A 14,129-nucleotide genomic window follows, 5' to 3' on the forward strand; every position below is an offset into this window, starting at 1 on the left:
AAGAATGGTTTTTATTTTTAAAGGGTTGTTTGAAAAGAAAACCGTGTGACACAGATTATATACTGTGCGTGCAAGGCCTAAAATCTGGTCCTTTACAGTTTGCCGACCCTGACAGAGAATATAGCAGTGAAGAGCTGATGTAAAAAGAAAGGTCTCAAAAATATACGAATTTTGTTGACGTGGCAATAGTGAAGATAGTAACAACTTAATGATTCAAAAATTCAGATGCTCCACTACAATTTCTAAGCAATAGTTTTACCAATCTGAATGAAAAGAAAAATAAGAACATGAAACATCTGATATTCTATTGACCTTTTATCATTATAATCTAATTTAACAATAAATAGATGGAAAAATTTATAAAAACAAGGAAAAGTATCTAAAAACTGCAGTGTTGACTTATCTCCAACATGGAGACTATTAAGAGCTTTATATGTTATGAACATTGTACCAGTCAATCCATCAATCAATAATAAAGAACACTGTATCACCCTAACACAGAATACTCAGACAAAAACAGTGACATTTACTTGTTTCAGCGAATTCACAAAATGGAACACCTGGTCTCTCTTCTTTACAGTCTTTTGTCAGTGTTTCAGCAATACAAGCACAAAATCTCTGGAAATCTGCAAATTTTTCACAGCCCAGTTTTATGTTAATGTATAAATTTCCCAATTTGGTCCAGTCACCTTTTTCTTTATAATGCTATGAGAATTATTAAAAACAAAACAAAAAATGCAAGTTGTCATTTATGCAAACATATTATGGGGTAGGCACATGCAGGCATCAGATATACAGAAATTAGTAAGACAATCTCTGCAAACCTTATAAACTTACTGACAAGTGTTACAACAGCAGTAACATGTTACTGTACAATTTGCTTTTCTGTCCACAGCAATGCCTCAATAAGTTCCAGATGTCAACATACACTTGTTTTAATTATCTAGCTCCTAATGTACTTAATGATGTCACCCTCAAACCTGAACTACACAGTGGAGATAGATTTAAGGAAAACAGATGATTAGCAGCATGATTTGAGCTACTTCCACAGCAATACACTATTTTACTACTTTTAGAGACTGCATTTTACAGTTAGTTGGCCATTTATGATTTGCAGCCCACACATAATTTTGGGCATTACATTTCTTCTACAAAAGGCGCTACAAGGTAAATTTCAGTAAACTTACTATCTTCCTATTATTTTCAATTCTAAACTAAGAAAGTTTCCCATGCCAACAAAAAATTGTTTCAAGGATATAAATTCTAATTTAGACTAGATCAACAATTACTAGAATGAGTACAAAAATGATCTTAAATTAAAAAGTACAGTCATCCTGAAAGTCCTCTATTTCTTATTCAGACTTTAAATGCTTGGAGAGTGCACAATGACCTTGGCTTTACCCTGTCATGTCACATACTGCAGCCACCTATGGATCTCGACAAGAAAGCCAAGTCATTTGTGCACTGAGGGAGTCCGCCTAGTGACAAGAATTAAAGGCTAAGCTATAGATTATTATAGCTTAACATAAGTCAATTTTAAACTGAACTATTTCGAGAATTATTTTTAGAACAGTTCACAACTCTAGAAATTACGTTTGCATTTCAAAGTATTAACCTGCAAAAAATTAAACTTCTTTTCCTTCTTTTCTCTGTGTAACAGCCGCATTGTAAAACTTTTCTAAAACTGGGTTACTATCCAAAGTTTCTTTGTTGTTATTGGTTTTCGGAGATCCCAGAAATTTATTTAAAAGATAAGCAACATACCTCTATTTCATTCAAGGCTGACTCTAAATCACACTTCCAGTTCTTTATAAACTGCCTCATCTGTAACCTTTAACAATAAAAAAGGGTTAATTATGTTCATCACCCAAAGAATCAATATTGGTCCTAATTCATCTGTTCTATAAATTATACCTAAGAGACTGGAGAAAGAGAAATATACTATAAAAATTATTCAGCGCTGAAGAAAATGGTGACTGCACAGATACCTAACTTATACTATTTCCTCCTAAACCACAGGCAACGAGGAGGAAAAAGCAAATTCCACATGAAATCATACCTTCATCCTAACTTGAAGACAGAGAATGTCAAAACTTTAAGATAATTGTGATTAAAAAGAGAAAAAAATTAAATCACAGCACTTGATCTCTACTGCTCCCACTTCACTCTCACTGGTCCATAAGGATTTGTGGCAAGCAAATACTGACCAAAACAAAACAAAGCAAACAAACAAAAATACTTGTAGGGGAGAACCAAAAAGGGAAACTACCAGAGGGACCTAACATTGATTAAGAACTACCATTACAAAGACAAAGTCCACACTAAATTTGAAAATGCTAAGAAAAAAACTGTCTGGGTATATTAGAACACAAACCACACAGAAGGAACTTAAAAGTTTTGTATGATTTAAAGAAAGTGATCTGTGAAATGTATAGATAGCTTCTGGGAAAGAAAAAAAGACAAAAATGAAAGGGGAAGCACACTGGCAACTGGGAAGAGGAGAAGAAGAAAAGGAGAAAAGAGGAGGGTTCCATTAAACTAACAATAGTGTGTGACAGCCAACTATGGGGTCAGTTTTGGTAATTAGTCCCGATGCTTTATAAATTATTCCAGAGCATTAAAAAGGAAGGACAAGTTCCTAATTTTTATCCGTTCATCTGTCAATGGTCATTTAGGTAGCTTCCATGTCTTGGCTATTGTAAATGGTGCTGCTATGAACACTGGGGTGCATGTTTCTTTTTGAATTACAGTTTTCGTCTTTTCTGGATATATGCCCAGGGATGGGACTGCTGGATCATACGGCAACTCTATTTTCAGCTTTTTAAGGAATCTCCATACTGTTCACCATAGTGGCTGTACCAATTTACATTCCTACCAACAGTGTAGGAAGGTTCCCTTTTCTCTACACCCTCTCCAGCATTTATTATTTGTAGACTTTTTGATGATGGCCATTCTGACTGGTGTGAGGTGATACCTCATTGTAATTTTGACTTGCATTTCTCTAATAATTAGCGATGTTGAGCATCTTTTCAGGTTGGCCATCTGTATGTCTCCTTTGGAGAAATGTCTATTTAGGTCTTCTGCCCAGTTTTTGATTGGGTTGTTTGGTTTTTTGATATTGAGTTGTATGAGCTGTTTATATATTTTGGAAGTTAAGCCCTTGTCGGTTGCATCGTTTACAAATATTTTCTCCCTGTCTGTAGGTTGTCTTTGTTTATGGTTTCCTTTGCTGTACAAAAGCTTTTAAGTTTCATTAGGCCCCATTTGTTTATTTTTGCTTTTATTTCTTTTGCCTGGGGAGACTGACCTAAGAAAATATTGCTACGTTTTATGTCAGAAAATGTTTTGCCTATGTTCTCTTCTAGGATTTTTATGGTGTCATTATATTTAGGTCTTTAAACCATTTTGAGTTTATTTTGTACATGGTGTGAGGGAATGTTCTAACTTTACTGATTTAAATATATGAAGTTGTCCAGCTTTCCCAACACCACTTGTTGAAATGACTGTCTTTTCTCCATTGAATATTCTTGCCTCCTTTGTTGAAGATTAACTGATTAACTGTGTGTGGGTTTATTTCTGGGCTCTCTATTCTGTTCCATTGATCAGCATGTCTGTTTTTGTGCCAGTACGATACAGTTTTGATTACTGTGGCTTTGTAGTATTGTCTGAAGTCTGGGAGGGGTCTGCCTCCACCTTTGTTCTTTTTCCTCTGGATTGCTTTGGGAATTCTGGGTCTTTTGTGATTCCATATAAATTTTAGGATTATTTGTTTTAGTTCTGTGAAAAATGTCATGGGTAATTTGATAGGGATACCATTAAATCTGTAGATTGCTTTGGGTAGGATGGTCATTTTAACAATATTAATTTTTCCAATCCAAGAGCAGTAGCATTGTTTTAAATTACAAAATATTGGGGACAACTTAAATACCCATCACTGATTGAATAACCTAAAGTATATCCATAAAATGGAGTACTCTGCATTGTTTAAAAGATGACAAATTTCTCTATGGACTGATTTAGATTGATTTCCAGGATATACTGAGTGAAAAAAAGCAAATTAAAAAAAAAGAGCATTATTTTCTACACTATATGTAATAAAGAAGTAGATATAAGAAAATACATACACATCTGCTCATTATAAGAGGATAAAACTGAAAGACTGGTTACCTCCAGTATGTAGGTGGAAAAGAGGTAGAGAGAAGGATGAAATGGAAACGGTGGAGCAGGAGTAAACTGGAGTAACATTGCTCATTCCATCTTTTTAGTACAGCATTGACTGTTAGAACAGACAGCAATTTTTCACATACTTCCCTAAATAATTCAAACCAACTAGGATGTGGGATAACTGAAAATATAATACAAACAGTAATAAATAAACCTAAATGGTCTACAAATGAATAATCACATTGAATGGGCATAGGAAAAAAAAAGAACTAAACAAAATAACTTAGGAAGCAATATTTTGGCTGAATACTATAATAACCTTATACTAAAAATGTACTAAATTTTTTTCCCACAGAGGTATGGGTTAGCAGTTCTGAAACTACTTTTTGTGGATCGTAAGACTGAATAAATGAGCAAATATATTGTAGATAATGAGAGTCAGGTTTCTCACTGTTGGAGAAAGAATTTATAAATATGAAAAAGGGATGGCTAAGATGAACCTGTAGTGCTGGATTCGAATCAAGCTATCAGTATGTACTCATTTTTTTGTAATATATATAAAAATAGAGAAATAAATATATATATCTTGTGTGTGTATGTATGTTGTGTATACATACATATATTTCCTAGCCCTGTCCACTGAGAAGACCTGGCTGCAATGATACTCTAGCAGCAATGAACACATTCAGGTCTTGGTTTTGAAATACCATTCTCTAATAAAAGGAACGAGAGCTCCTTGGAGAAATGGTTGCTGCCAATGTTGGAGCAGGGAAAAGAGAAGATGAGACTTAATTCTGAGGCTTCAAATAACACAAAAGTTGTAGAAAAACGAAAAAAAAAATGATGAAAGGATGTAGGAACAAACCTGAAGGAATTCCCAAAGGTCAAATTTGGAACAATTTGAGCAACAAAATAAATAACTATATTATTAGATTATAAGTAACCCATAGAATAAAATAAATAGCCATGAGTTCACATTGACATAAATTTTGCATAAGTAAATAAATGGAGAAGGGACAGCTCTTCTTTACTGAAAAATTCCAATTAATAAATGTAGAAAAGGGAGGGACTTCGCTGGTGGTGCAGTGGTTAAGACTCCACAATCCCAATGCAGGGGGCCTGGGTTTGACCTCTGGTCAGGGAACTAGATTCCACACGCATGCCGCAACTAAGAGTTCGCATGCCACAACTAAGGAGCTGGTGAGCTGCAACTAACGAGCCCACCTGCCACAACTAAGACCTGGTGTGACCAAATAAATAAATATTTTTAAAACCCCCCAGCAATAATAGCTATTTTAAAAAAAGGAAGCATGCTATTTAAAAATAAATAAATAAATGTAGAAAAGGGACTTTCTTGGTGGTCCAGTGGCTAAGACTCAGCACTCCCAATGCAGGGGGCCCGGGTTCGATCCCTGGTCAGGGAACTAGATCCTGCATGCCGCAACTAAAGATCCTGCGTGCCACAACTAAGGCCCAGTGCAGCCAAATAAATAAATAAAATTCTTTTAATGTAGAAAAAATGGGGAAAATACAAAATCACCATTGGGTAAATACCACAGTAGTAACCTGTAGTAAACAGCCATTGAAGAATACTAAAATTAATGTATGAAGTTTTGAGAAGAAACAGCATAATACATAATGCTAAAGTCTCTTCCCCAAGATATTTATTCATTACAATAGGACAAAGAGTAACTTTACAGTGTAGAAACTTGGCAGATAATCTTTTTAACTAAGTGATAAAGGTTAACTTAACCAGTAATAAGATATACTGCACCATGTGCATCCTACTACAGTGCAATATGATCTGTAGTGAGTTAATGGATTTATACCAAAATTAATTTCCTAGTTTTGATATTGGCACTATTATTATGTAGGATGTTAACATGAAAGGAAGCTAGATGACGGGAACATGGGAATTCGCCACACTAATTTCTGCAACATTTTTGTAAATCTAAGATTATTTCAAAATACAATTTTTAAAGTCAGTAAATGTATGTTAACAAATTTCCTAGATTATATACACACCTAAATTTTCACTTATGTCCTGAATATAAATGTCAGAATTCTTTGTAGTAGCCTTATTCACTGAAAGCGAAAGTCTTTCAAATGAACTACAGCTAACTAAAAATTATAATCAAAATCAAAATAAGAATGTCCATTAAAATTCACTTCCCTGTCTAGAAACGGGTAATTATTTCAAAGAACATCAGAAGATATAAATTCAAATATAAAATAATAAATACTAAATTTTTTTTTCCTTCTACCTTGGGGCTGGGTCCATATCCCCAACCATGATCTACACATCTTAACTACCCAGAGTTATTTTTAAATTTTCTCCTTCACTAATAAATAGGTCACCAATGTTAATACCTCCTAAAAAATACAAGATAACTGTTTTGAAGCAAGCACACAGGAAGGGGGAGAGTGCATAAGGATACAATTTTCAAACTTAGGGGTTACCAAATAAATTGTCATAATTTTCATATGCAACATAAATAGTATTAACTATCACTAAAGGAATTTAAAAAAATCATAGAACCTGAAGAACCTTAAATGTGCCTTAAATGCTGGTGTTTGAAGGGAAGTAGTATAATTAGAGCTGAAATTCCCTAACTGCACTATGGCATCCAGAGCACTAGAGCAAATTCACAGGGGCTCCTCAGGTCATTTTAAATTTTCAAGCGACATCTGTCAGACACTGTCAAACTGCTATTAACTTGTTTGGATTTAACTACTTAATAAATGGTACTGTTAATGTATTTATTTTGGCCTCTGGACACTGTGAACCAAGAAAGTTTGGAAACCTCTGTACTAGAGGATAATAAGAAATGAGATAAAAACAACTGTGGAAGCTCCTCTGAAGGAGGGAGCTTTCTGGGCACTCTCAAGGACTTTGGTGGTTGATATCATTTGCACTTTATCAAATTTGATTTTGTTAAAAAGTTACAGTTCATTTAAATACTTAAAATTTGTATACTTTCCTCTATGTATGTGACAGCATAATAAAAATTTTTATAGAAGTCATGGCTTTCCTTTTTCTCAATACAGGTATATTATGGTACTACTCTTACAATTAGTACAGGTTTTTTTTTTTTTTTTTTTTAAGGCCTTTGGAGGCCCATAAACTGAATAGAGAAAGTGAACAAGTAAGAGAAAGAATGAAGGAGAGGGCTTCCCTGGTGGCTCAGTGGTTAAGAATCCACCTGCCAATGCAGGGGACACGGGTTCGAGCCGTGGTCTGGGAAGATCCCACATGCTGTGGAGCAACTAAGCCCATGTGCCACAACTACTAAGCCTGCGCTCCATAGCCCGCAAGCCATAACTCCTGAAGCCCAGGCACCTAGAGCCCATGCTCTGCAACAAGAGAAGCCACCGCAATGAGAAGCCCGCGTACCACAACAAAGAGTAGCCCCGCTCACCGCAACTAGAGAAAGCCTGCGCGCAGCAACAAAGACCCAACACAGCCACCGATCAATCAACCAATCAATAAAAAGAATGAAGGAGAGACATTAAAGTATTTTATTTAATGTGGCAAAAAGTGAGAGAGAAAAAAGAATTAAAGTAATTTGTATACACATAAGAGAGTGCATTAAGTAGAATCAAGTAAGTTATGAAACAGAGCAAGGGAGACTTTACATTTGATCTGCCAGGCACTGAGATGAAATCAGGTACTGAAAAAGATCTGGTGAGGCTGGCCAGGAGGGTTGGCTAGAAGCAGCTGATGACAATGTGACTAGGCCATAGCCAAAGGAAGGAGAAGGGCTTACGGTGAGCATATGAACAATAATAAGTGCTTTGCCTTCATCCTTTTTAAGTCCCCACCAAAATACATATATTTTAGTCCTAATTATAGTGATTCTTCTTACCTGGATTTCATTTCCAGAACTTCAGTTATTTCTTGCTTGGAAGCCTGTACTTGGTATAAAAGCTTAATAATATAGTTAAAGTGTTCTGGGTCAAGTACCATCCCAGCTTCAACAAGCTGTAGAAGAGGGAAAACAGTAGTCATTCTCATAAAAATATGAGAGTCAAAACCAATGTGTGTGGAAAAAAATGAGACTGATGGAAGAAGTGTAACATGGAGACAAACAGAATTAAAATTCATTTTAAAACTTTGAAGCATATTTTTCTTCAAATATTTGAGAACCACAATAAGACTGCTTACATCAAGAATTTAAAGCAAAAATGAAAATAATACTTTTGAATGCAAACTTGTATATTCTTCCTGTTCTCCAAGTTATCTCAACCACTTTATCAGCTGTACCTCATTTGGTACTCATTCTGTCTTTTAGTAAGTATATAGCACTGGTGGTTGTACTGTATCCCTGATGATAAAATTCCTGAGAGGTATTAAACTGAGGTTTTCTACAATGACTACAGGTGAGCAGTAATTTCTTTTCATTTTTTTAATTTTAAATTTATCTATCTACCAGTTTTGTTGAGATATAACTGACATGCAGCACTGTATAAGTTTAAGGTGCACAGCATAATGATTTGACTTACATACATCACGAAAAGATTACAGTAATTTGAGTGAACATCCATCATCTCATATACATACAAAATAAAAGAAAAAAATTTGTTTCCTTGTGATGAGAGCTCTCAGGATTTACTCTCTTAGAACTTTCATAGAGAACACACAGCTGTGTTCATTCTATTCTTCATGTTGTATAATACATCCCTAGTTCTCATTTATCTGATAACTGGAAGTTTGTAAGTTTTGACCACCTTCATCCAATTCCCAATCCCCCCACCCCCTGCCTCTGGTAACCATAAATCTGATCTCTTTTTCTATGAGTTTGTTTTCTGAAGTATAATTAACCTACAACACTACGTTAGTTACTGGTGCACAACATGGTGATTTGATATTTCTGTACATTACAAAATGATAACCATAAGTCTAGTTACTGTCACCATACAAAGATACTACATTATTACTGATTATATTCCCCATGCTGTACATTTCATCCCTGTGACTCATTTGTTATGTAACTGGAAGTTTGAGTAATTCTTGATTCAAAAAATTTCCAGGCAAGTAACTTTGTCAAGTTTTGTAATATGGTACTAGAGGTATTCACTGAAATATTTGTTCATCTGCTAGAGTGGTTCCAATGCTGCTTCCTAAAGAGAATGGGTGAGAATTGGGTGTTTTCCTGCTATTAAGCCTATTCTGAAATGAATGGCTGGGTAGTACCAAATACTAGGAAATATTCAACAACAGTAAAAATTTTAATATACCTTTAAAAAGCTGTAAAAATTTTTGTTTTTCTTTTTGCTTAATGCCAAATAGAAAATTAACTCCTTGTCACCATATTCTTATCTATCTGCTTTGTTTGGTAACAATGTCCTATTTATACATTGATTTGTGTATTTACTTTTGTTATATATGACCTCAAATCTTTTTGAAAAAGAAAACTTTCTTTAATCATCCTTAAGAAGTAGAGATGAGGACAGTTCACGAAGCTGAAAGAAGTCACCTCGAGTGCTTACAACTATTTAATTAAGGGGAAGCCCTGTCAGTCACTGGAGTCTGTTTATAAACCCTATTTTGGGAGAAAAAGAACATTTCTGAAAACAGAATTCTTTGGCATTAAGAATGTGAGTAAAAGGCAATTTAAGAGTGTAAGCAGAAATCATTATTTTCTTGGTTATTCAGTATTAGAGAATAAAAGGCATAAAATGAAATCATACCTTGCAAAAGATATCAATTAAAGCAGGTACAGCATTCCTTAATTTCATAGTTGCCACACACTCAAATGTTTTTAGTAATATTTTCAGAGCAGGCTGGATAAAACAAAAAAATTACACTCATTTTCATGTCTTCTTTCAGTACACCTTAAGTTTCTCAAATTCGTTTATGCTGAAAAACACAAGTGTTCTCTACGAAGTATTCAACAAACAGAAATGTAACTGCTCAATTATACAAACAAGAAATATAACAGATACATTAACTTAAAGTATTAGAAAAATATATTTTCAGGTTACTTACCAGCATTTTAACCATTATGCTGAGGCTCATGACCTGAAACACTTCTCTCAGTAAACAATGTTTGAGTAAAGAATTGAGAAGGTTATTTACCACTTGTAGATCAAAGTGTATACCCGGAGGGAACTTTCTGTAGTACGCCATAAACGTGTTTACTAAAAAGGAAGAAGTATATGTTAAAGTTATTTGCTGCTTTTAAGATATTCATCTTTCCTAAATTAGACAATCTTTCCATATTTAAAGATCAAGTAGTATAAATTCATTTTCTTAAAAGGTACACTTCCAGTATCAGAAATACTTGATGAAAATAAATTAAAGCAAAAGTTAATGGCAATAACATGTTAACCAAGATGTTAGGCACTAGATTGGGAGCTAACTTATATGCTACCCACAGAAAACAGGGCCAAACTGCCTCATACATAATGGTCTAAATACGAACTCCTAAGGAGCCACACTCCCATGGAGACTTTAGGCAGTGGCCTGTTTAGGGGTGGATGCAGACAATTTTGACATATACCCCTTCTTGCTGTTTTAACCCCCACCAACATGTTGACCTGGGGATATTTTTATTCCAATTTATGATATGAACATTCTACCAAAAATTATAACATTTCCTTTGAGAAAGTAGTTTCTTAACGGACACTTGGGTTGCTTCACATTTTACTGTGAAAAATGCTGCTATAAACATGGGTGTACAAAGATCTTTTGAGACCCTGCTGTCAATTCTTTTGTGTATATGTCAAGAGAAGAATTGCTGGGCCATACAGTAACTCTATTTTTAATTTTTTGAGGAATTGTCATACTGTTTTTCCACAGTGTCTGTACTATTTTACATTCCTGCCGATAGGGTACAAGGGTTCCACTTTCTCCACACCCTCACTAACACTTGTTTTCTGTTTTTTTTCGATAGCAGTCATCCTAATAGGTGTAAGGTGGTACCTCAATGTAGTTTTGATTTGCATTTCCCTTAGGATTGGTGATACTGAGCATCTTTTTACATGCTTATTGGCCATTTGTGTATCTTTGGAGAAATGTCTTTTCAAGTACTTTGCCTATTTTTGACTCAGGTTTTGTTGTTGAGTTTTAGAGGTTCTCTGTATATTCTGGATACCAATCCTTTATCAGATATATGATTTACAAATACTTTCTCCCATTCTGTGGGCTGCTGTTTTATCTTGCTGATATTGTCTCTTAATGAACGAAATTTTAAATTTTTCATGAAGTTCAATTTGTCTATTTTTTCTTTGTTCCCATTGTCTTTGGTGTCATAGCCAAGAAATCACTGCCAAATCCAATGTGTGATGCTTTTGTCCTTGTGCTTTCTTCTCAGAGTTTTATTGTTGTAGGTCTTACATTAAGGTCTTTAATCAATTTTGAACTAATTTTTGTATATAGTGTTAGATAAGGGCCCAATTTTATTCTTTTGCTTGTGGATATTTAGTTTTCCCAGCACTAAAAAACTATCCTTTCACTAGTGAATGATCTTGGCATCCTTCTCAAAAATCATTTGACCATATATGTGAGGCTTTATATCCCGGCTGTCTATTCTAGCCCATTGGTTTATATGTCTGTCTTTATGCCAGTACCACACTGTTTTGATTACTATAGCTCTGTAGTAAGTTTTCAAGATAGGAAGTATGAGTCCTCCAGGTTTTTTCTTTTTCAAGATTATTTCGGGACTCCTTGGGGATCACTTGGGAAGTAATGACATTTTTTTTTTTTTTTTTTTTTGCAGTATGCGGGCCTCTCACTGTGTGGCCTCTCCCGTTGTGGAGCACAGGCTCCGGACACGCAGGCTCAGCGGCCATGGCTCGTGGGCCCAGCCGCTCCGCAGCATGTGGGATCTTCCCGGACCGGGGCACGAACCTGTGTCCCCTGCATCAGCAGGCGGACTCTCAATCACTGCGCCACCAGGGAAGCCCCTGACATTTTAACAATACTAAGTTTTCCAATCTGTGAACATGGGATGTGTTTCCATTAATTTATCTTTAATTTCTTTCAGCAATGTTTTGTAGATTTCATCGTACAAGTCTATCCCTTCCTTGGTTAAGTTAATAAGTATTTTATTCTTTTTTATGCTATTGTAAATGGAATTGTTTTTGTAATTTCCTTTTCAGATTGTTCAATATCAGTGTATAGAAATGCCCAGATATGGCTTTTTAAATGTTGAGGTAGTTTCCTTTTATTCCTAGTCTTTTGAGTGTTTTTATCATGAAAAGGTGTTGAATTTTGTCAAATACTTTTTCTGAATCAATTGAGATGATCATGTGGTTTTTCCCCTTCATTCTGTTAATGTGGTTTATTATTCTGATTGATTTTTGTATGTTGAACTATCCTTGCATTCTAAGAATAAATTCCACTTGGTCATGGTCTATGATCCTTCCAATATGCTGCTGAATTTGGTTTGTTAGTTGTTGAGGATTTCTGTATCAATGTTCATAAGGGGTATTGATCTGTAGTTACTTTTTTGGCAGTTTCTTTATCTGGCTTTGGTATCAGGGCAATGGTAGCCTCAGCCTCATAGAATGAGTTAGCAAGTGTTCCCTCCTCAATTTTTGGGAAAAGTTTGAGGATTGATATTAGTTCTTTAAATGTCTGGTAGAACTCACCAGTGAAACCATTTGGTGCAGGGCTTTTCTTTGTCAGAACATTTTTGATTACTGATTCAATCTCCTTACTAGCTGTAGATCTATTCAGATTTTCTATTTCTTCATCATTTAGTCTTGGAAGATTTTGTTTTTCTAGGAATTTGTCCATTTCATCTAAGTTATCCAATTTGTTTGGCACACAATTATTCACAGTATTCTCTTATAATCATTTTTATTTCTGTAGAATTGTATTATTGTCCCCACTTTTTTTATTTAAGCAATTTCAATCTTCTCTCCTTTTTTCTTAGTCCATCTAGCCAAAGATTTGTTAATTTTGTTGGTCTTCTTGAAATAGCAGCTTTCAGTTTTATTGATTTTCTTCTCATTGTTTTTCTATTCTCATTGTTCTCTATTTCATTTATCTCTGCTCTGATCTTTATCATTTCCTTCCTTCTACTAGCTTTAGGTTTAGTTTGTTTTTCTTTCTCTAGGTTCTTAAGTTGTAAAGTTAGGTTGTTGATTTGACATCTTTCTTGTTTTTTAACATAAACATTTATACAATAGCTATAAATTTCCCTCTTAAGTACCATTTTCACTCCATCTCATAAGTTTTGGAATGTTGTGTTTCATTTTCATTTGTCTCTAAGTATTTTCTGATTTCCCTTGTGACATCTTCTGTGATCACGTGGTTGCTTAAAAGTATGTTCGATTTCCACAATTTTGTTAATTTTCCAGTTTTCTTCTGTTACTGGTTTCTAATTCCATCCTGTTGTGATCAGAGGAGATACTTTGTATAATATCTATCTTTTAAAATCTGTTGAGACTTAATTTGTGGCCAAACACATGGTCTATTGGGAAGATGCCCCATGTGCTCTTGAGAAGAATATGTAAACTACTGTTGTTGGGTAAAGTGTTCTGTATGTGCCTGTTAGATCTAGTGGGTATATTGTGTTGAGTCCTCTATTTCTTTACTTCTGTCTGGTTGTTCTATCCATTATTGTGAGTGGGGTATTGAAGTCTCCAACTATTATTGTAGAACTGTCTATTTCTCTCATTAATTCTGTAAGTTTTTGCTTTGTTTTTGTTTTTTTTGCGGTATGTGGGCCTCTCACTGTTGTGGCCTCTCCCGTTGCGGAGCACAGGCTCCGGACACGCAGGCTCAGCGGCCATGGCTCACAGGCCCAGCCGCTCTGCGGCATTTGGGAGCTTCCTGGACCGGGGCACGAACCTGTGTCCCCTGCATCGGCAGGCGGACTCTCAACCACTGTGCCACCAGGGAAGCCCAGTTTTTGCTTTATGTATTCTGATCGTCTGTCATTAGGTATAAACGTTTATACTGCTGCTATACTGAACCTTTCATTACTATATATAATGTCCTTCTTTGTCTCTTG

At 35.1% G+C, this 14,129-nt stretch overlaps 1 protein-coding gene across 1 annotated transcript in view; it reads right to left on the reverse strand.

The window, feature by feature from the left end:
* Positions 1 to 14,129, reverse strand: part of TOPAZ1 (testis and ovary specific TOPAZ 1) — a 67,866-nt gene that overhangs the window by 18,710 nt on the left and 35,027 nt on the right. The window contains exons 10-14 of the mRNA XM_067755859.1: positions 10,154 to 10,305; positions 9,856 to 9,948; positions 8,031 to 8,146; positions 1,765 to 1,831; positions 531 to 705 (exon numbers count right to left, since the gene is read on the reverse strand). Of these exons, the coding sequence (XP_067611960.1) occupies positions 531 to 705; positions 1,765 to 1,831; positions 8,031 to 8,146; positions 9,856 to 9,948; positions 10,154 to 10,305 (603 nt within the window). The remainder of the gene's footprint in view (positions 1 to 530; positions 706 to 1,764; positions 1,832 to 8,030; positions 8,147 to 9,855; positions 9,949 to 10,153; positions 10,306 to 14,129) is intronic.

This window comes from Pseudorca crassidens, chromosome 10 (assembly GCF_039906515.1).
Source record: "Pseudorca crassidens isolate mPseCra1 chromosome 10, mPseCra1.hap1, whole genome shotgun sequence".
In the NCBI taxonomy this organism is placed as follows: domain Eukaryota; kingdom Metazoa; phylum Chordata; class Mammalia; order Artiodactyla; family Delphinidae; genus Pseudorca; species Pseudorca crassidens.